The sequence below is a fragment of the Piliocolobus tephrosceles genome, chromosome 6, assembly GCF_002776525.5.
Source record: "Piliocolobus tephrosceles isolate RC106 chromosome 6, ASM277652v3, whole genome shotgun sequence".
In the NCBI taxonomy this organism is placed as follows: Eukaryota; Metazoa; Chordata; class Mammalia; order Primates; family Cercopithecidae; genus Piliocolobus; species Piliocolobus tephrosceles.
Window position 1 is genome coordinate 15,150,365 of NC_045439.1, and position 23,377 is coordinate 15,173,741.

A 23,377-nucleotide genomic window follows, 5' to 3' on the forward strand; every position below is an offset into this window, starting at 1 on the left:
GGAGCCTGAAGGAGAGGCCGGGGCCTCGTGATGGGGTGGAGCCTGGAGGAGAAGTGGAGCCTGGAGGAGAGGCGGGGTCTCAGGAGAGCGGTAGAGTTTGGAGGAGAGACAGGGCCTTGGGGAAGTAGGCAGGGCCCAGGGGAGAGGCAGGGTGTGTAGGGAGATGAAGGTTGGTAGAGGTGGGGCCCCTGGTTAGGCCTGCAGCGGGGCCTTGGGCCAGGCCTGGGGAGACATGTCAGGCTACCCGGAGGACCAAGACTTCCCCGGCCCTCCCCTGCAGGAAACCTCTTGTCCGGCTGCTTCCCATTGTTGGGGCACCAGAGCTTTCCCAAAGGGAAGGAAATAAAACGTTACCTTCAGCAATTTGGAATTTGTGCAACTGGAGACATTAGCAAGAAGGGGTCCTGTGTGGAGAAGGGGGTGCCTCTACTACTTCCAGTGGGCCTTTGGGGCCCTGATCCCTAAGGGTTCTCTTCTCTCTTTTCTCCCCAAAACAGAAATAAGGAGGGAATTCTCCATGGCTCCGTTTGTAGGGGTGTGCCTTCTCTGGCCTCCCTGCTCTTTCATATCAAGGTCTCGCTTGTTTTCTTTCATTTTTAATCTTTAATTATGGAAACTTCCGAACATATAGAAAGTAAGCAGAATCATATAGTGAAACTCTTGTGTACGCGTCATGCGCCCTCGACAGTCATTTATGTCCTGCGGTTCTCATTTTATGTGCACCTCCCACTCTCCACCCCCACTCCCCATTTTTTACAGGTAAAACTTACATACATTGAAATGCGCACATCTTAACTTTGCACTCTTGACGGTTTATGGTCTTGGGTTTTGTAAGTCAGCCAACCTGGGCTGGGATTCTGTCTCCTGCTAATCAGTGATGGTACCAGGCACCAGCACAGAGCATGGCAGGATCCTGGGAGGGCTAGGAGAGGTAGGATGCTGCTCTCCAGAATCTGAGGGGCAGGTGTGATGTGTACCTGGATCTGATGCATGAGAGAGATGTGGCTAAAGAGAGGCTCTCAGATACTTGGAGTACAACAGAGGGAGCAAGATCCACTTTCCTTTGCCTGGGAAGTGGCCCTGCTGATGGTGTTTCCTTTGAAGCAGCCTCAACGACATGGCTAAGTGATCACTGGTTCTTCAAGGTGGGAGTGGGGAGGACATCTCCATGGTCAGGAGCACAAATGTCATGTGTCACCAAAGCCTTGTGTGGGCACTGATGACGCTTGTGGGTTCGTGAGTGGTGACGACATTCATTTATTCACTTATCAAGTGCTCCCTTTTTGTCTCTATCTGGAGTTCTTCACCCCTTTTATCCATCCAGATCTCCATCCTTCAGGGGCTGTTGAGGCGTCTGAAACTATAAGACTACTCCTTCGGCCTAAAGTAGCATCTTCTGCCTCTTGGCACTTTGATCTCTCCCTCATCTTCCCCCACCCATCTTGTTATTTGTGTGACATTTATTGTGTACGTGGTGCTGTGTCTAGACCTGGTAGGAGTTGCACCCAGTTGACACACTAATGAAGCATTTATGTCCGTCTGATACCAGCATGATGCCCAGCACTCACCAGGCACTTGTGTGCCTTATTCTTAGTGTTATGTTATGTTATGTCATGTTGAATAATGCCGTATTGTTTTATTTCTTTATTTATTTTGAGATGGAGTCTCAATTTGTCACCCAGGCTGGAGTGCAGTGGAGTGATCTTGTCTCACAGCAGCCTCCACCTCCTGGGTTCAAGCAATCCTCCTACCTCAGCCTCCCAGGTAGCTGGGACTACAGGCATGCACCACCACACCTGGCTAATTTTTGTATTTTTTAGTAGAGACGGGATTTCACCATGTTGGCCAGGCTGGTTTTGAACTCCTGACCTCAAGTGATCCACCCGCCTCGGCCTCCCAAAGTGCTGGGATTACAGGCATGAGCCACCGCGCCTGGCCCCCTTATTGTATTCTTAATGTGCATTCAGAGGGCAAAGGTTTTGGCAGGTGGAGTTTGGACTGTTGTTTTCCCTGCAGGTCCTTGCTCAATACAGCATGTGGTGGTTACTCAGTGCTTTTTGCTGGTTGGACAGATGACTGGAGGCCCCCTTGGTGTGTCTGCAGCAGGGCTACAGGTTTAGGAGTGTAGGTACATGGCACGCAAGGATGATGGTTCTCTCTTCTCATTTGACACTTTTAAATCAGAGACGCTCACTCACTCATTGCTCTAACAAGTATTCACTACGTGTCATTCCTCACACGGGGATTCAGTGGTGAGCAAGGCTTATAAAGTTTCTGCCCTACAGTTGGGTCATTGCTAATGGTTAGAGACACGCTTGATTAATGTGCTTTTCCAACAAGGTGCAGTGGAGTCCTGAAGAGAAAGGCTGGAAACCCCAGGGACACTGGCTAGTCTCTGTCAGATTGTCTTTGGGTGTGAGACACTCAGGAAGGGGTCTGTAGAGAAGAATTTGTCTCAATGGGGAAGATCAGGAGACCGTGCCTCAGACTTCTCAACACTTCCAGTCTGCTAGGAGATCCTGGATCACGCGTAAATACACGAGGTTGAAACAGGCTGGGAGCAGGAGGGGCCAGGGCCCATGGGGCTGCATCATTGTACTCTGCCCCCTAGAGATGGCCAGTGCAGCCAACAAAGATAGATTAGAGCCTGGAGGGTAGGGAGAAAGTTGTGGGGAAGGTGAGGACTGTGGCTGAGGGGCCAAGGAGAGCTGCTGTGTGTATGTGACAGCTAGTCCCTGGCAGCTCCTGGGTGAGCCTCTGTGCTCTGGGGGAGGCCAGACTAAGAAAAAGTGGATGTAAGCACGAAGGGGAGAGGGAGAGCCTTCTCCAGCCCTTAGAGGGTGGGATTAGCTGTGATGTGCAGTGGAATTCTACTGTTTGTTTTATGGTTTGTTAGATTTATTTGTGCTTATTTATAATTCCCTAAAAGAGAAGGGCATGGAGCTCAGAAAATGTAGTCATCGCATTGTCAGTTGGCTAAAGGAAGAGGGACTGCTTTATCAGGGCATGGGGGGACTATGGAGACAGATCGGGCTGGAGGAAGAGGATTCCGGGCTCCGGGGCGCGGTACTGGCCTGGACATGGCTCCCAGTGGCCGCACTCCCCGCCTGCTCCCTGCCCCATGCCTCTCACTTCTGCAGAGAGAATCTCCAGAGGAATCCCATTTTCTCACAGGAGACACGCAGATCCTCTGGGGTGTGAGTTACCTGTAGGAAAAGAAGGCCCTGGCCACACTCACAGGAGGTGTTTCCCTCCAACAGGCACGGTGACATGCTGAAGCGCAAGGTGGAGCTGGAGGAGCGGGAGAAGGTCTTGACCACGGAGCGGGAGGCGCTGCAGCAGGAGCAGAGGACAAACGCCCTCGCCGTGGGTGAGAACCAGAGGCTGCGGGGTGAACTGGACAGGTGAGCGCCGGCGCCCAGCCCTGCACGCAGCAGCATTCAGCACCCCAGATTCTGTTCAGACCCTCCTTGCATAGCAACCACTGAGAAGGTCGAGTCCCCTGGCAATGGTGGATTTTTATCCCTTGCTATGTGAACAGCTGGGTGGGTAAAATAAGCTAAAGGGAAACCCTAGCTGGTTGCTGGCATGCGAACACTCAGGTGACACCTGGGGATGGTGCATCATCTGAGTTGGGTGGTTCTCCCCCCTCCAATCTCCGACCCTTGTGAGGATTGCATCAGGCACAGGTGAATTCATCATCTGGTGTAAGCCCGCCTCATGCTCGTGAAGGAGAAGCTGCAGATTCCTCATGATTCACAGAGCCCCTATTTGTGAATCCACCTACTTGCTAAAGTTTTATTTGCCACCCCAAGACCAGTCTCCGTGGAGCTTTCGTGGACCCGTACCGAGTGGTGAAATCTGGGAGTTGCTGGATGCGCACGTTCCCAGCTGAGGGCGCACACAGCAACACGCTGCCTTCTTGTTTCAGCTTCTACTGCAAACACACGTCCCTTTCAGAATCTCTTCAGTGCCATGGTTTTCATATTTTGTGCTTTCGGGAAGTGACTTTGCTGTTTAAAATGACCCACAATTGTAGTACTGGAGTGCTATTTCATGTCCCTAAGCAGAAGGTGGCTGTGATGTGCCTTACAGAGAAAAAAGTCTTAGATAAGCTTTGTTCAGGCATGAGTTATAGTGCTGTTGGCTGTGAGTATGTTACATAAGGTATCTTTAAACAGAAACCCACATAAAACAAGGTTATGTATTGATCAAGTAACAAAAATGTGACCAGAGGCTCCCAGGAACCTAATTCTATGTTTTTTCCCTAGGCTGGATGCTTCGCTGTTCACTCATTCAGTGTTTATAGCAACTTTATAGAATATGACTACCACATATAATGAGAATCGACTATACTATTATTATATCTTTTTGACTTTTCTTTAAACAGATGAAGAAACAGGTTGAGAGAGATTAAATAACTTGTTCCAAGTCAGTGTTTCTAGTGAATAGCAGAGTCAGGATGGAAACCAGGTCCTGTCTCATTGCAAAGGCTTGACCATATGAAATTCTTCCTCCTCCCACATACTTGAATGAGTGTGTACAGGGGGTTAGAAACTCAGATACCTTGGCTCTCCAGGCAAATCAAGCACATGGGTAAAACAGTGCCAGACATAGGCCACAGACCGTAGAACGGAGAATGCACATTATCTAAAAGGGCAGCAAAGAATTGGCTCTAGCAAAGGCCGCCAGCTGGAGGCAGGCCCGGGACTGCCGGGTCAGCCTTTTGTTTCTTACATTTTAAGAGAACCTGAATGTTTGGGTGTTGATGTAAACTTCAAATTTTTTAATGTTGGCAACTAATTTTTTTTTTTTTTTTGAAATGGTATCTTGTTCAGCCGCTGAGGCTGGAGTGGCATGATCACGACTCACTGTAGCCTCAACCCCCGGGCTTAAGTGATCCCAGCCCAGCCTCCCACGTAGCTGGGAGCACAGGTGTGCATCACTATGCCTGGTAAGGTTTTTTTTTTTTTTTTTTTTTTTTTGAGATGGAGTCTCGCTCTGTCGCCAGGCTGGAGTGCAGTGGCGTGATCTCGGCTCACTGCAATCTCCGCCTCCCAGGTTCCCGGCAACTTTTTTCTACTTTTTGCAGAGATGGGGGTTTCACTATGTTGCCTAGGCTGGTGTGGAACTGGCCTCAAGCGATCCTCCCTCCTCAGCCTCCCAGAGTGTTGGGATTACAGGCATGAGCCACCATACCAGGCCAACTAATTTGTTTTTAAAAAATAAAATTGTGCAGGCCAAATAAGACACGTCTATGTCCAAATCAAGTCCACAAGACCCTGGTAATTTGAGCTTTCTGATGTAAATCTCCAGGGAACTCCCAGTTGGAAAATAGTTGTTTTGAGGATGGCAATTTTAGTGGATTTACGTAATACACACCATCTCACACTTTATCTCAGGAGGTGAAATTAGAAAGCGGCTTGGAATTGGGAAGAAGAACGGGGCAGAGACATAGAATTTTAGAGCAAAAATGTTCTAGTTCAGTGGTTTAAACATTTTTTAAACAGCAGAATCCTATTTTTCAAGTGTACGCAGATACCACAGCTGTAGCATAGAAGAGATCCTAGCAATGATGCTATGTTGAAACAGGTATCTGAGCTTGCCTGCTCAGTCTCCCCGTAGGCTCAGTGTGGTGGCATCAAGGGTACCCTCACGGAACCCCAAAGAACACAGTTTGCTGATGGACAGTTTTGTTTAAGCTCCTCATTTTACACATGGGGAAAAAATAAAAAGGCCCAGAGAGGTTGTGATTTTGTTTAAGGTTGCACAGCCTGCCACTGTCAGAGCTGGGACATAGCCCAGGCCTCTGGGCCGACACCTGTTTGGCAGGCTCTTCAGCCCCTTTGCCCTGTGACTGTTCCCCCTCCAGGGTCAATTTCCTGCACCACCAGCTGAAGGGGGAGTACGAGGAGCTGCACGCCCACACCAAGGAGCTGAAAACCTCACTGAACAATGCGCAGCTGGAGCTCAACCGCTGGCAGGCCCGCTTCGACGAGCTGAAGGAGCAGCACCAGACCATGGACATCTCGTTGACCAAGCTGGACAACCACTGCGAGGTGAGGCCCGCGTCGGGGACAACCCAGGGCTCAGCCAGGCTGTGAGGGGTCCTCATGGGCATTTGTGCTCAAAGACACAAATGTGTGGAGGTGGCACAGAGGCTGTGGCAAAGCCAGAGGTGCTGACGGGGTCAGTGCGGCTTCTGGTGGGACTGTATACGGAAACACCCGTCTGACCGTTGCCTTTTGCAGGGTCGGGAGAGGCCTGGTAGGGACGGTTGATGATGTTTTATCTCAATCTTCTTGGCCGTGTCTACGCTGTCTTCCTACATCTCTTCAGTTCAATAGTCACAGTGTTCTAGAGAAGTGGTGTGAATTTGCTCCGTTTGTGGGGGTGGCTGCCTCTGGGACGGAGCTCACTCAGGAGTCCCCGGCTTCCAGAGCCCTCCCTTCTAGTACACAAGGTTGGAAATGGTCTCAAGCAGCAAGACCCTCTCCAGATGAGATCTTAACAGACCCCAGCACACAGAAGGCTGATGAGGCAGGTCTGGCAGGGAGGAGCACATAGGTCTCACTGCACCTCCTAGACAGCCCCAGGGACAGCTGGCACCTCAGGACGAGGTTTGTTCTTTTATCGAGAAACAGTCTCAGACGCCTTTTGCCCAGACAAATCACAAATGAGGAATCACAAATGAGGAACCGAGGCGCAGGGTGCACCCACCTGGATCTCATGCTGCCCCCTGAGAATGAGAGACCCTGGGACCCTGAGGGCCCCATGGGAGTGGAGGCAGGATGGAGGCAAAGGCCACGGCACTGCCTGTGGAATCCTTGCCCCCGGGGGCTGTGCTGTCACAGGCAGATGCATCAGGATTTTCCAGGAGGCTTCAGGTCAGGGGCTGCAAGGCAGGCCCCGTGGAAAAGGTCACACTTGTGGTGAAGTGAAGGACTGGCAAGAGCTGGACACGTGTGGTAGGCTTTGCATGGGAAGGACTGATTTGCACAGAAATGGATGGGGAGGCTTTTTGGAAGATGCTGGTGGTTCACTCAGGGTGGAGCACAGGTCATGAGAGGGGACGAGGGAAGGGCTGTTGCCGGGATGGTGGCTTCTGGGAAGGGGTTCAACGGAACTCCAGATCCAGCACAAACCAGTCTCCCCATACAGGCCGCAGATGGAAGCCATGTTCGTCTCCCTGGGCTGGAGGAGCAAAAGACCACAAGCCAGGTGGCTTAAGCAGCAGAAGTGGGTTTATCCCGCTTGGGAGGCTGGACATCCATGAGCCGTGAACCGGCAGGGCTGGTTTCTCCCAAGGCCTGTCTCTGGCTTGCAGGCAGTGCTCTTTTCTCTCTGTGGGCTCATTCCCAGTATCTGTGTGTTGAAATTTCCTTTTCTTGAAAGGACATCAGTCAGATAGGATCAGAGCCCACCCTCAGAGCAGCCTCATTTTAACTTAATGGCCTCTTTATGAGCCCTGTCTCCAAATGCAGTCCCATGCTAGGGACTGGGGCTTAGGGCTTCACTGTGTGAATTTTGGGGACGTCGTTCACCCTGTGGCAGAAGCGAAGCAGCATGAGTGAAGTGATGAGGGCATGGCTGTGCTCGGAGCCGGGCTCTCCGCTCCTCCCACCCCGCCGCTCTCCAGGAGCCCGTATGCCTTACATTGGGTTGTTTTGTTGCCTGGCATCTGATGAGGTGGAAGAGCAGCTCCCCCATTGTTACTGGGATGCACTGGCCCTCAGGATCATGGACTTGGGCTGAAGGGTGGGGCCCAGCCGGCTTGGTTTCCTGGGACCCCCCGGCCACACAGTGTCTTTCCATTGGGCCAAAGCTGAGTTTCCAGGGGTGGCCTTTCACCCTACAGACCGCTGACTTGCCACGTTTGTGATGTGCCTGACTCCCAAGCCTCGTGCAGTTCTCTACACTGGGGAGACTAATGCTTTATTATGGTATTTGTTCTAATTGTTGCCCAAGCAATATAGCAGTGGCAATCATAGGAGTATTTTTAGTGAAAAAATGCCATAGCCTCACCTTTTCCCTTCCAGTTCTTCTCACTGTATGCATAAATTATGTATAATTATATTAAAAACAGGGAGAATTTTGGTTTTTCTCTTACTGGTGAAGTCAGAGTTATAATTGCTAATGGGGTGAAGAGGAGGGGACAGCCTGTGTTTCCCACCTGCAGTGTACCAGGCATTTTGCTGTGTTCTCCTCTGTGTTAATCTTTACGGTGGCCCCATGAGCCCATCCTTCTTTCTCAGAGTCACGCATTGGAATCCAAAGCTTGTGATTTTCCCTTTGCACCCCAATTATACTCTAGAACAGAAGTTGGCAGGCTTCAGGGCAGGCATGGCAGCTCACGCCTGTAATCCCAGCACTTTGGGAGGCCAAAGCAGGTGGATCACCTGAGGTCGGGAGTTCGAGACCAGCCTGGCCAACAAGATGAAACCCTGTCTCTGCTAAAAATACAAAAAATTAGCTGGGCGTGGTGGCAGGCGCCTGTAATCCCAGCTGAGACTCAGGAGGCTGAGGCAGGAGAATCGCTTGAACCTGGGAGGCGGAGGTTGCAGTGAGCCGAGATCATGCCACTCCACTCCAGCCTGAGCAGCAAGAGCAAAACTCTGTCTCAAAAGAAACAAACAAAAACATTATTGATGACATTTTTCATGTTCTTTTTATTTGTATTAAGCCTTCAAAATCTGTTGCATATTTTGCACTTGTGCATCATGATTCAGAGTAGCTGCATTTTACTGCTCAGTAGCCACATGTTGCCACAGACATAGGGATTGGACAGAGGGAACGCAGCCATTCCCACGTCATTGGCCGTTTGACCCTTTCCACGTTTCCACTGCTGTAGATTATACTGCGTTGAACATCTTTGAGCAGTGGCCTTCTTCCTTTGGAAGCTAGGTTCCCAACAGTGGGATCACCTGGTCACGTGGTGTCTGAGATGCTGTTGGTCTGTGTTCTAGCTGCTCTCCCGTCTCAAGGGGAACTTGGAGGAAGAAAATCATCACCTCCTGAGCCAGATCCAGCTGTTGAGCCAGCAGAACCAGATGCTTCTAGAGCAGAACATGGAGAACAAGGAACAGTACCATGAGGAGCAGAAGCAGTACATGTAAGCAGGGAGTCCCTGAACCCCTCTCTATACCCTCACCACAGTTACACGTCCTCAGTCTCTGGACGTCCTGGCTTCCCTTGCAAAGAGGACCCCCTGGGCCCATTGGGATCCTGAGGGCAGGGCACAGACCGGTCACCAGCGTGGACTTCTCTTAGTTTCCTGGAATGTTCTCAGTTTCTAGAGGTGATGGCAGTTGGCTTTTGTTTGCTCTTTCAGAGGTGCTTTCCACCACCAGAAGCTTCTTTTCTCTGCTTCTAGAACTAAATTCACTTTAAAAAATCATGAGAACACTGAAGTGCCTCAGGGAGAATTCAAACTGAAGGCTGGGAATGAGTGCTGTGCACTTGTCCATGTCCCCCTGGATGGAGGGAAGTGGGCTTGTGGCCTCACTCAGCTGGTATTTACGAGGTGCTGGTTTAAGCGTGGGCCCTGTGAGGTGCACAGAACCAGTTCCCTGGTAGCCAGGAACCAGGAGGGGAGGTCAGATGCGAACAAAGCTTTGTCCATTACCAGCCAGATGTGAAGGGTTATATGAAGCGTGGAAAAAAACACAGGGGGAGTTGAAGTCCACAGCTACCCCGGAGGGCCTGGGGGAGGCCCATAGGAGGTAGGCCATGGCAGGTGAGGACAGGAAGGTGGACCGTGGCAGGTGAGGGGACAGAAAGGTGGACCATGGCAGGTGAGGACAGGAAGGGGGGCTGTGGCAGGTGAGGACAAGAAGGTGAGCTGTGGCAGGTGGTCTAAGTGCAGGGAATGTGCAGGGGGCATCTGAAGAGAAGGCTGGAAAAGGAGGTGTACACTCAGCTATGGTAGCTTCCATGTCCAGCTAAAGATGTTGGATTCCTGGAGTTGTTTTGGAAGATATACTACTCTAGCAGGGCCAGAGAAGCTTCCAGAAATAGAGGGCAAGAGGACGAACCCTGGTGCCAGGAATCTCGTGGTTCAGAAGTCGAGGAATCAAGAATCTAGAGTGGTTTCTGGATCCTAGCCATGGTGGTTGGGCTGTCCTTCCACGTGATTGGCAATGGCTGGTATGGGCGTCCGGGCAGGCATGGGTGTGCTGGCATCAGTATGGGGAAGGCAAGAAGGGACGTGCTTGTGGTGGGACGTGATCACTGTGGTCACAGTGAACACCAGGGTGCTGTCCCAGCTCTCTGATGTAACGATGCCCCTTTGTTATTCTGTTAGCTTCACCTACGTGCCTAGGGCTGGTGTGCCACCTTCGGGAGGCTGGTTTGTATGTAAAAGCACACTGTAATTGTGGGGTGGAAATGACCCTGAAGTTGGCCCTCTATAATCCTGGTGATAAAAATCGCCAGCAGAGGTTGGGCAGGTGCTAACTAGAAGGAGTGTAGGAGCGCTCAGGGGGATTATTTGATGACGTTTTTGCATTAGACAGTGTCTACTCCATGCCAGCGGGTTGGCAGGCTTCCTGGGGCCTGCTCCAGGCCCTGGAGTTTGTGTGAGTCTGTGGGGCCATCCGCAGCCATGAAGCACTCAGGGCTTAAGGCTCAGCATCACGGCCATGAGCACAGAACACCAGCACACAGATGTCGAGTCAAGGGACTGGGAGTGGAGCGTGGCTAAGGTCGCTTGTTACAGGGGCTCACCTCATCGTGAGCTCTTGGGAAAGCCCTTGGTTGGGGCAGGACCTTGGCAGCTTTGACAATGAGCTATTATCTCTCATGTAAGGCCTTGTTTTCAGATGAGGAAACCAAGGGTCTGGGCCCTCAAGACCACTCAGCGCTGAGGCAGGAGTCGGCAGTAGTCCGCAGTACCATGGGCAGCACTGCTCCGAATGCACTGTGGACACAGCCCTGTGACTCCCTAAGTGCAAACAGAAGCTTTCTGTTTGTATAAGGAAGGCCAAGATCTCCCCAGTAAGTAGAGGTGCCTGAGCCTGCCCAAGATTCAAGAGGTATCTCTTTGGTCCCTTGCAGAGTTCTTAAAAAGTGACCCAGTTTCCAATATTTAGGAGTTGGGAGATTTGGCTTCATCATCTGGGCATCTGGCTTCTTGGGAGGTCCGCCCCACTGTGCCCTGGTTCACTCCCCCATGGCAGTCATCTGCCAGCATTGACAGCACAGGAGCTCACTGCAGTCCCACCAGGGCCCCTGGTTTCTCCAGCCCTGCTGTGCTCATTAACTTCTCTTTCTGGCCCCTGAAAGCTTCTGAGTTTGCTTCTGAGTGGGAACGGCCCTGAGTCACGCATCTGACTTTGCTGAGCTGACTTTTTCAACCTCAATGCCCAGGTGGTGTTAATATGTACCCCCTGAACCCCGCCCCCTCACCACCGGGGAGTAGCTTCTGCCTGACCCCAGGAGCACCCCACGTCTTGAACAACCTGGAAGGAGAAACCTTGGGCCTTCCGAGCGTGAGTTTTCAGATTGTTAGAAGTTTGCTGCCTTGAGCTGGGCCCCAGGGGCTTCAGTAAATCTCAGGGTCACGGGGCTCCCTGAACCCACGGCACATGCCTCCATTCACGTATTCCAAACTCAGTGACCATGACGGTGATGACTAACCTCATCCCAATCCCGGAAAAGTACCAACCCCGGGTGCACAAGATTCCAGGCTGGGCCAATGAGTAAATTCACTTGTTTGATTTAAAACTGGATTGATAGGTTTTCTTTCTCCTGTATTCACAGAGACAAATTAAATGCCTTACGAAGACATAAGGAAAAGCTGGAAGAAAAAATCATGGATCAATACAAGTTCTATGATCCTCCTCCAAAGAAGTGAGTTGATTTAAGTGTAGTGACATAAAGACAGAACTTAAAAGCTTCCTTTTTTGTGCACAGGGTGAAAGCAGCCGTCTAGGGCAGGCCCCACACCGTCCACTGTGTGGCAGATCACCTGTGACAGATGTCTCCCACATCAGAGAGTTTACAGTCCTCTCCGCCTGCCTCTGTACTCTGGCTTGTCCTGTGAGGGGCGGCCAATGCCGGCTGACCCCAGTGAGACCCAGGCTTCATTTAGCTGTGGGCCTTTGAAGGGGGCAGAGCATCCGTGGTCCTGGAGTCACTCAAGCAGGATGGCAGGGCTGCCTTGTCAGGGTTTTGTCTCAGGATTAAATGTGGCGTGGACACCCATGTTCCTGGTTTGGAAAGGATGCTCAGGCAGCACACTTGGCCCAGCCCCCACGGTCTTCAAATGTGGGAACCTTTGGACCGCATGCAGATTTTCCTGGATGCACAGAACCTCAGGGTGGCTTCACCAATATGTCTCTTCCCCAGAGAGCAGCAGCTCCTCCCTGAGTGGAGCTGGCCCAGCCTAGCAGTGCTGCCCCTTGTCCACGGCCCGAACCCAAGGAATTGTCCCTTCGGATTGTCCTGGCCCAGCCTTGAAGTCAAAAATCTCCGCAAATCCCTTGAGGTCTCTCTGGGAATCCGGAACCACAGAATTTCCGAACCTCAGTCCGTTTTTGGTTTTTGTGTGTGTGCTTTTTGTTTTGTTTTGGTTTGGTTTGGTTTTGGTTTTCTTTGAGACGGTCTCGCTGTGACATCCAGGTTGGAGTGCAGTGGCACAATCTCAGCTCACTGCAACCTCCGCTTCCCAGGTTGAAGCCACAGGCATGTGCCACCACGCCCAGCTAATTTTTGTATTTTTAGTAGAGATGGGGTTTCACCATGTTGGCCAGGCTGGTCTCGAACTCCTGACCTCAAGTGATCCACCTGCCTCGGCCTCCCAAAGTGCTGGCGTTATTGGCATGAGCCACCACGCCTGGCCCAGAACCTTGGTCTGAATCTTGTTTGACACAGAAATTGAAGCCCAGATGAGAAACTGGAGTGATAATATAAATAGGCGCTATTTAGTTTCAGAGTCAGGGTGAGAGCCCAGGCAGGGTTCTCTTCATGTCACACCAGGATGTCCTCGGTGTCCAGCTAGCTATGATGTTACTGCTTACTCCTTAAATGCACTGATTTTTAATCAAACAGCCTGCTCTCCTCTGCCCTCTCCACCTCACCCAGATTGCTCAGTGCAAGGGAGGAGTCAGGGGAATGCCAGCTTAGTTCACTGATTATTAACTTTAGCAGAAAATGAGATTCATAGAAATGACTTTTTGACAGAAAAATTGCCAACTAAATTAAGCACGGCATCACTTCCTTCATCCTGGGAGACTAGAATGGATTTCTGTCATGATGCACATGCTTCTACCATCCCCAGCCCTGCGCCAAACTGAGAATTAGGTTCCAGCTCCTGAGCCCCAAAAGCGATTACCATGGTCATGAGCATCATCGTCCTGAACCCCACGTGAATGTGGCCAAACTTTCCAGACTGGGGAAGAACATCCCAGCCCACGTTAGGGAACCAGGGACCGCTGGGGGTGTGTGGGAGGGCTGGCTATGTCCTAAACATCTACTTCTAACTAGGAAGAACCATTGGATTGGAGCCAAAGCCTTAGTCAAACTCATCAAACCAAAGAAAGAGGGTTCGAGGGAACGCTTAAAATCCACCGTGGATAGCCCTCCCTGGCAGCTGGAGTCCTCAGACCCCGCCTCGCCGGCGGCCTCTCAGCCTCTCAGATCACAGCCTGAGAACCCCGACACCCCCGCACTGGGCTCCAGCTGTGCAGAAGAGCGCGATGCCCACAACGGGTCTGCGGGGAAAGGTAGGGGCGGCCGCCCTGGCCGTGGTCGGGTGAGGAAGGGGGTGTCCTGAAGGGTCTCTTGCCCGTGGCTGTGCACACCTGTGCAGGAACGTGCCGGGGGTGGGTGACTGCACATGCACCTTCTGCTTAGGTGTGTTATGAGCCAAGTAGAAATGTCAACATGGTGACCGTTTTGTCCCATAATGCTTTTGTTATTTTATTTTATATTTTATTTTACTTCTTTTGAGACAGAGTTTCACTCTTGTTGCCCAGGCTAGCGTGCAAGGGTATGATCTCAGCTCACTGCAACCTCTGCCTCCCAGGTTCAAGTGAATCTCCTGCCTCAGCCTCCCGAGTAGCTGGGATTACAGGCGCCCACCACCACGCCTGGCTAATTTTTTGTATTTTTAGTAAAGACGGGGTTTCACCCTGTTGGCCAGGCTGGTCTCGAACTCCTAACCTCAAGTGATCCACCTGCCTCAGCCTCCCAAACTGTTGGGATTACAGGCGTGAGCTACCACGCCCAGCAGCTTTTGTTATTTTAGAATGAAAAGCATCATTCTTCATGTAGCCAGGCAGATATTTGAATATCCAAAGCTGACATTCGTGCAGGTACCAAAGAGACAAGCAAGGAAGCTTATTTTGAGGCTCCCTCATATGTGCCAAATATTTGTAGTAAGCCGCTTTGTGGAGGGAGATCCCAGGTGCACTCAACACATTCTCCATGTACATAAGATGTCCTGAAAGCCCTTGGGTGATTCATCTGTTACCACTTTGAAAGGTGGGTTAGGGCTTCTTCAGCCTGATCTGGCCTTGTGTCCCACCAGCCATAGGACACACTGTGCCTTTTCCCTCAGGGCTGTCCTTTGGAGTTTGCCAGAGGTTCTGAAACAAGAACAGGGTTTCTAGTCGTGTATGCTGGATTTCATCACCTCTCAGGAGCCATGAAAGCTGTACAGTTACCTTATATACCATGAGGCAATCAAACGGTACAGGGCTACCACTTCGAATTTTTATTATGCTCTTATTGAAAGAGCTTTTCTAAATAAGAATTCGATTTTTGTACACACACGTGAAAGGAAAATAGCAGCAAGATGAGTTGGTTATGACCATGTCCGTTTTGTCACTGTGGCCACCTGGCCAGTGGTGACTGAGACACCATTGAAGCTGCCTCCTAATTTCCGAGATGTTAAAGTATAGGAAAAAAAAAAAAAAATGTGTCTTAGAATCAATTAGACACAGCATTTACCTTACATATTGTTAAATGTTCAGCTTTACCTTTAAATACCATTTTGGGGGGATTGTTTATCCCGAGTCATTTAAATTTTTACAAAGGATATACCAGGACTTTCTGAAGACCCAGCCTATGCCTGAGACCCATGGGGTCTCGGAGGCGGAGGATATAGCACTGAGCACCAGCGACAGGCTACCCTCTGAGTGTGGTGTGTGCACAAGCCTTTTGAGGGGGCACATTCACAAGTACCTGTTGTGTCTCCTTCAGATGCAAAAAAAAAAAAAAAAAAGCCTGGTGCAGTTACTCATGCCTATAATCTCACTATAATCTCAGCACTTTGAGGGCCAAGGCAGGAGGATCACTTGAGGCCGGGAGTTTGGGACCAGCCTGGGCAACACAGGGAAACCCCCATCTCTACAAAAAAAAAAAAATTTTTTTTTTTTAATTTAGCCAGGCGTGGTGGCACATACCTGTAGTCCCAGCTGCTCAGTAGACTTGAGCCCAGGAGGTCATGGCTACAGCGAGCTATCACTGTACTCCAGCCTGGGTGACAGAGTGACACCCCACCTCTAACAAAAATAATGTTCACGCACCTTATTCAGGGACTAACACTGTCATTCTTTATGGGGACGAGATTAGATAGCGTCAGCACCGTAAGACCGTAAGACAGGGTGAGAAAAAGAAAAAATTAGAGGACTCATGTGAGTCAATGATAAGCTTAACTTTTTTTAATCTAGAGGGGTTCTGTTGCCTCAGGTTTTTATATTCGCTCCTGTTTAATTTTTGGACATTTGTCATCTCAACTTGTATTACTGTTGAAGTGGAATTAATTAACTAGAATCAGTCTGAGTTAGGAAAACTTTCAGAGAAAAAAAATGCTTGACTGGTCCAAAGCGATCCATGAGCGAGCAGGTCCACAACCATGGTCACGATCGCTAGCAGCCACCATGTCTTGGGTGCTCCCTCTGGGTCTAGCACCATTTGACTACTTTATGTGCTTTATGCATCTCACTGAATCCTAACGACCCTGCTGAGGCAGGTGGTAGTGGCCTCCCCTGTGTAGAGCTGAGAAAGTGAGGCTCAACAGTGTGAAACCCTTGCCTTGGGTAAGCGGGACCCAAATTCAGGTCGACCACACTCCAGGGCCTGAGCTCTTAACTGCATGGACTGCCTCCAGGTAAAGCTGTTTGGGTCCCTGAAGATGCTGAACAAGAGCCTAGCCCTGAACTGGCTGCAAGGACACCAACCTTGAATGAGTTGGTCCCTTTTTCTGTGGTGTGAGCCACTGTGGCCACCAGGTGGTGCTGTGGAGGAAGAAATAATGGAAATCCTGGCATCAACTTTAATCCTATATCAGAAATTGGTTAGGTCGATTAATGTTAATATAAGACGTGTTTAGGAAGTTAGCCCAGTTGTCTGCTTTGTTAAGACACTGTAATTTAAAGGCTAAGGAGTGGAGGATTGGAGTGGAGGATGTATCTAGAAGATCTAAAAGGAAATCATGATTCTTGGTGTTGAAGGGTTTTTTTAGTATGCGAAGGAGGTATTTAAATTATTTTAAAACTCGTCCTGCCAAAAGATTATTTTAGAGATACAAAATCATTAGTGAATACTTTAGGTAGAGTATTTGATTACAGCGCCCTGAAACAGATCATTGAGTGTTCCCAAGGTCTTTGGGTGGGAACAGGAGGATTGTGTGAGCTGAGCTGTTAGGGACCCTGTCATTAAAATGGATGAGTAAGAGAAGCTGGGCCCTAAACTAATAAGCATTCCTGCTTAATAATTTGGCACACTGAAACTGAAAAATCATCTAAACCTTGGCTCCTTGGGCAGTATGTAATTCTCCTCACGTGCTGAGGAAATAAGTTATTGGCATTCAGGTGCCTTTAAATTAATTGAGTCAGAGCACAGATGATTCCTGAGCCCTGATTCTGGTCTGAGTACTGTGTACTGTTTTCATCTTTCCTGGGCAAGACGGGATTCTGATTTCTTAAGTACATTTAGCTAATTTCGATTCATTTGTCATTATTCATTTCATTTATTTGTGTTTTCTTTTTCCTTCCTCCTTTGGGTTATCCAATTGGTAACAATTTAGCACCTCCGCGCAAAAAGAGTCCCTTTTTGAAAAGCAAAAACAAGGACAAAGACAAGTCTCCAACGACCCACCCAGCTCTCTCTAAACGCCTGCGGTTCTGGTCTTCCTCCGACATCCCATCCTCTCCTAACGAGCCTCTCTCTTTCTCCGACATTGGAGATTTCTAATCCCTTTCCTTTATCATGTGTCTGCATTGTGTATCCTCCTCCATTTCCAAAATTCAAACAAACAAAAAAAGCCAGCGTCTAAAAGGCCAGATGGCCGATAGCAGACCCCTCCTCCTGCCCCCAATTTCAAGCTTAAAGTAGCCAGCGTGGATTCTGATTTCAAAATAGAAGATGAGTTGTCACACTCCCTGGACCGTTTCTTCAGCACAACACAGTTTTAGGGGGAGCCTCAGGATATACGTGCACATGTCCTTGGGCCAGGATGTCCGTACTAAGTAAGTCGAGTGGCCGTGCCCCTCTCCCGTCTCTTGCACCTGCGAGCTTATGTTTTGCCCGTGTGTCAAGCAGCACTGGCGGGTGGTTGCTGCACTTTCTAAAATATACAGCCTCTGTCAAGTGAGGGGTTTTTTAAGACTTTATTTTTAAGCAGCTAAATTTAAAACTGCTGCCCTTCTCTCCTCTTCCTTTGTCAGAGCACTGAGTTGTGGGCCTTTTCCGGTAAGGCCCTTATAAAGTATGTTCTGTTTTGAAGGATTGATTGTTCCGTTCAGACATTTTGACTAATTGGATTGATTTTGCCAGCCAGAGTTCAGCCCCGAGTGAAGTTTTATGACTGTGCTGTGGTTTTCTGACATCTTGGATGCTGAAGTTAAAACAGCAGGAGACAGAAAGAACATCAGCACACAAATCTTGCCTCGAGCAGGGGCAAATGCCAGCCGGCCAGCGAGGCCATTACCGGCGGAGCATTTCCTGTCTCCGGCCATCCCTGTACTGCCTCCGTTATTTTTGTCATATCCTGATACCATCTATGTGATTACCTACAACAATATGATTACCTACATGTTTTCCCTTATGTTGATTCACAGTTTGTAGTTAAATGTATTAAAAGGAAAGATTAGTATCCGTCCTGTAAGTGGAAAACACAAGTATCATCATAAAAACAAGGTAATCGTAAGAATAAACACATAACTACTAAAATGTGAGAGTTAACGTGCCACCGACTTCATCTCATGAGCCTCGCTCTGGGAACCCTGGGCTGCCGTGGCGCCGGGTCCTGCAGACCTGTCTTCTGCGCATGCTGTTGGAATTGTGCTTTCTCTGTCCGCTGCTCATGCTAACTGTTCGTTCATCTCCGCCTCCCCCGTGGATCCTCATTTTAGCTTCACCTGTAGGATGACCTGTTCCGATTCATTCCACCTGTCCCGATTCATGCCACCTGTCCTACTTCAGGCAGACTGAAATCTTGCTTCTCATCAAGGTTATCTTTCAAAATCCACATTTCCCCTTGATTTCAAATCATCAGCTCTGGGTGCTTAAAACTGCACAGTGAACCCAGACTTGGAGTGACTGGGAGGGCAGACAGCTGCATGGGTGAAGAAGCCGAACTGCAGCAGTGAGTCCTGGCCCTGGGTCCATGGCCGTCGGGGCACACGGAGTGGGACGCTCTGCAGAGTGCTTCGTCGGCTCTTAGGAATGCCAGCCGTGTTCATTTTTATCTTGTGTTTGGAGAGTCTGTGCTCTTTCCTGTGGGGTAGTTGGTCTTATGGACTGTATTTTTTTAATGATTTTATATATGATTTAATTTAATTTTGACCAGTTTATGTTCATGGTAGAAAAGTTAGAGATTTCAGAAAAGCACAAGATACAAGGTAAAGATTTTCTTGCAGTTAGAGATTAAGGCTTCCCTTTTTGAAAAAACAGAATATTGTGAGGTTAGCAATAAACTTCTATTTGAAGTCCTTAGTGAGTCCAGTCAGCAGGACCTTCGGATCCTCAGCTGCAGGTTTTGGAGCTGGCAGACATCTGTTAGGATCTTTGGAAGTCAGGGATTGGAGTTCCAGACAGTGTCACACAGGAGATGTGTCCTAGGGTGAATATGTGTGACTTTTACCAACAGTTTATCCCCTCTGGGGCTCCCTTTGTTTCCTCCCAGCCTCTCAGGGCTGGCAGTGTGACCCCAGCGTTAGAGCCAGAGCCATCCTAATGGGGCCTCCAACACCCGCCTGAGGCCAAGCCCTCTTGCCCCAACCTGCCCCACCAGGCCCCTTTTAAGTCGCAGCCCGAGAGCTGTGGCAGCCCCGCTTTTGTCTCTGTGGTCCTCGTGCCCTGCTGCCCTGCTTCTAGGCCATGGTGTGGTTGTCCACAGGGCACAGGACTTGGCAGCCTCATTTCTCAATGTCCTCTTCTGCCTCAGGCCCTGGGGATCCAAAACCAAAGCGAGGCTCCCCGCACAGAGGCAGCCTTGACCGCACAGATGCCTCCACTGATCCGGCCATGAGGTCCTGGCCCTCGGAGCTGGGCTCCCGGACCTGCTCAACTTCAGCCCCCACTATAGCCCCCTCCAGCTCCACCCCCATCGCCCGGCACCCAGGCCGCCCCAAAGGTGAGTCACGAGCCCTTCCAGAGCCATGAGCGTCAGGCCTAATGTCCTTTCCGAAGACCCCAGGCTCTCGGAATTCAGAGGGGTCGCTCTGCCTCTCAGTCTGATAGGTGGTGAGCAAAGGGGTGAGGCCGCTGACAGGCTTTGGTGGCACAGATGCAGCTGTGTTTACCAGCCAAGGACTTTGGGCAGGAAACCCTCCAGAGGCCTAATTGCAATGGGGCCTCGGAAGCCACTGCCACCACCAGCACTCAGGAAGTGAAGGCACCAAATAGCTCCAGAAGGGAAGGGAAGGGAAGGGAAGGTGGGCTGAGAACCAGAGTTTGGGCTAAAACCAAGGAACTGCCATTGCCCTACCTTGGTAAAAGTTTGGAATTTTTTTCTCGAGAGAAGATAAATAATATATTTTAAATTTGTGTGTGTGTGTGTAGTTTAAATTTTTTGTAGAGATGTGGTCTCATCATGTTGCCCAGGCTGGTCTCAACCTCCTGGCCTCAAGCAATGCTCTTGCCTTGGCCTCCTAAAGTGCTGGGCTTACAGGTGTTGAGCCACTACACCGGGCCAAGAAAGGATAGAGTCTCTGAACTGGAAGTTCACTGACACAGTTGAGGCAGGTGTTCTGTATTAAAATCAAATGGGTTCAGTGAAGGATTTACGAACTCCCTGTCTCCAGGGTGCCACGAGTTCACATCTTTAGGCATGAGATTAAAATATTCTTTGAGTAATCTCATTAGCCTGAGAGAGTCCCAGCAGAATGGCTCAGTCAGATCTTACCAGGTGACACTCAAATCGGAGATAAGAGAAATGATTGCACCCAAGAAACAAGAACAGGATGCTATAAAAAAAAGCAATAGGGAAGGGAGGAGCATTTGGGAATTTAAAATATGCAAAGAGAAAGGAAGAGATAATGCTTAAAACTGAAAAGGGCATTCCCCTTATAATTTAAGAGACAGGGAAATATCCAGAGAAACAGATGAAGGAGTTGAAAGTGATTGCCTCTGGGGTGTTGGAAGTCTGAGAGAGCAAGAAGGGGTTAATTTGCACAAATAAACCCACCCACCTGATTCTTGAAGCTGTGGGCATGCGGAACCTTGAGTCTGATCAACAAAACAAAGCAACAGAGACAGGGTCCTGACCTCAAGGGACGCTCAAACTCCAGATACCCATTGCAGGTGGGCATGTCACCATCTCCAAAATGGAGACCCTGTTGTCAATTTGGAGGGGATCCAGGGTCTGCTCTCAGGTAGAAACTAGCAGGATTGAGGCGTGAGACATTTTCCAGTTCTCAGGGAAAGGCCGAATGCTTGATGGCCCATGGTTTCCAGGTCTGTTTCTGGTCAGGAGCTATGGGTGCAATGTTTAGTCCCCAGGAATTCAGCCTCTCCCCTCAAGGGGTAGATTCTGATTTTGTCTCTTTTTCTTCCTTCTTCCTCCTGCCACCTGAAGACAGCTTGACTGCTGAAAGTGAATTGCTCTCAGGGCTGGCCTCTGAGGCTGGAAGGGGTCCCCAGGATACTCAATATTCAGCTCTTTTTATATCATCCTTGGGCCAGAACACGCCTTTGGTCCACACGTCCCAGTCACAGCAGAGGTGGAAGAGTGATTTAAAGGGGATGGGAATCGGGAGTGTCAGGGTTGCCCAGCAGGAGAAATAGTGGAGGGGTAGGCAGGCAGGTCCCAAAGGCAGCATCTGCACACCACGCCCTCATCCCAAGAGCTGGAGCTGCTGGGATCCAGGTGCCAGGCGAGGTGGCGGGGTTCCCTGTGGATGAGGGATGTTCCGTAACCGTGACTCACCAGCCTCATTTTCACCTTAGCCTATAACTCAGATGACAGCCTCTGCGAGCCATCCCTGGAGTCTGAGGTTCCCAACCACAGGCAGTACGGTGAGTAGGGAGGGTGCTGCGTCTGGGTTTCCAGACTGGTTTTTATCCACGGTGCCTATCCTTTACGCTGAGTCCTGTAGGGGAGTCCAACACCACATGAAGGTGGGAATGGGGGACCCGTTCTTCCTTCCCCTCCTCAGGGGGCTGAGCATGTAGCTTCTACTTACATACCTCCCGTGGTGGGGAATGTGCTGCCTCCCAAGCATCACAGTTCTGGAAGCACTGGCCTTTCCTGTTCATGCCTTCAAGCACTCTTCCAGGTTGGCCAGGAAGTTCCAGTGGCTCCGGTGGGGAGCGTTCATTTCAAGAAGGTCCCTTACTGTCCTGACTTGGCTGCAGTTGCCCACAGTAGCTCTGAGGCGTATTTAGTCTTGGAAATTGTTAGAAGCACTTGTCATTTGATTCGGGCATGTTACAAATTTCTGCAGAAGGGAGGCAGTAAACAGTACCTGCCTTCTCAGAAATTAAAAGCTGCTTTGCTTTAATTTTTGAAAAGCAACCCTAGAAGTGTGAGAAAATAATCCTAAAAGGACCCTTAGAAGTTTACATCGATTTCAGTTTACTTCTGAAAGGCTTGGTAAGTGTAGGAGCTGGCATCACCTCCTACCCCATCCACGGTCTAAATAGCTTGATGATGTTGACATTCTTACAGTCTTCTACTTGAGTAAAGAACTGTAATGAAACAATTGAATGAACGAGAGTCTTACATCTTGACGCTGAGTGGAGGCTAATGCAACAGGAGAAATCTGCCTCGTGTGCTGGGGGCGTCTCCCCGAGCAGCCAGATGTGCGATCAGTCAGCTAACCATAGGAACTTTTTTCATAAATGTTCTGTTTCCTCTAGCTTCTCTTAGGAAAAAGAAGGGAAAAGGATTTGCGTTGCAGTACTTGAATAAACAATGGTGCTTTCAGGCCGTTGATTGCTATCACAGTTTCCTTGTACTGAAATTTACTTCTTTTTTAAAGAGAGATGTGCATTTGTTTATTTCACATTTTCACTGCTCAGGGAGGGGACCGATTCTGTTTTTAGGCTATTCACTATCACCAAGTATGTTTTTGGCTCAGTTTCAAACATGTTTGCTAGCAGGTGTTTTCTGGACATCTGCTGTTTGCAGAGTACCTCAGCCTTTGGAACCAGGTGCCCTGTGGACCCAGGAAACCTGAATGAACTTGCGTTGGTGGCCTAGCAAGCAGAGGAACCCCAGGTGTCTCTGCAGGCTCCTGAGGTGGCTCAGCTCAGCACCTGCGGGGTGCTGGGGGTTGCAGGACAACTGAAATGCCATCCCTGCCACGGGGTTCATAGCACAGCAGCACGGACATGTTCGTTCTCGAGATAGGGCCGCTGGAGGGGTGACCCAGGAGAGGCCTGCAGGCCCTGGAAGGGATGGCCTGCCCTCTGTAGGGAATGGTGCCAGCCTTCCCCAAAGTCTGCAGTGGGGTGGCATGGCAGAGCCACACTCAGGCAAGCACCCACTGTGGCAGGAGAGCAGGTGGGCAGGTGCCCTCAGCACCATAAGCCTTGATTTTTTTCCTTTGGGGCAGATGTAAATTTAAGGCAAATGACACAAAGAAACTGAAGAACAGCAAATATCCAGGAGACGGGAGTGCCCCCTTCCCAGGCCCCTGGCACCTGCTCCCTGTGGTCTCCTGACGTGACACCTCACTGGTTACAGGTACACGCACTTACACGTGCACGCACATGGCCCTGAACAGCCCTCGTCTTTCTTCCCATGGCCTCGGCTGAGGCTGTCCACATGTGTTCCAGAAAGCTCTGTGCGGTAATAGAGGAGGACCCCCCTACCCCCACCTCAACCTCTGGTTCACCCGGAGCAGCCTTGTTTTGTCTGCCCTCTATGCTGGCGTTCTGTGTGAGATTTCCTTTGTACAGTTGTGTGAAGCTGCAGCCTCAGGCC

The 23,377-nt window shown here is 50.0% G+C and overlaps 1 protein-coding gene across 2 annotated transcripts in view; it reads left to right on the forward strand.

The window, feature by feature from the left end:
• CCDC88C (coiled-coil domain containing 88C) overlaps positions 1–23,377 on the forward strand; it is a 146,067-nt gene that overhangs the window by 114,811 nt on the left and 7,879 nt on the right. The window contains exons 21-27 of one of the 2 annotated variants that reach the window (XM_023205479.3): positions 3,261–3,404; positions 5,873–6,059; positions 8,967–9,112; positions 11,761–11,850; positions 13,486–13,724; positions 19,394–19,582; positions 21,397–21,465. In XM_023205479.3, the coding sequence (XP_023061247.1) occupies positions 3,261–3,404; positions 5,873–6,059; positions 8,967–9,112; positions 11,761–11,850; positions 13,486–13,724; positions 19,394–19,582; positions 21,397–21,465 (1,064 nt within the window). Of the gene's footprint in view, positions 1–3,260; positions 3,405–5,872; positions 6,060–8,966; positions 9,113–11,760; positions 11,851–13,485; positions 13,725–17,032; positions 17,248–19,393; positions 19,583–21,396; positions 21,466–23,377 lie in introns of those variants that run through there. The other variant, XM_023205478.3, reaches the window with a different exon arrangement.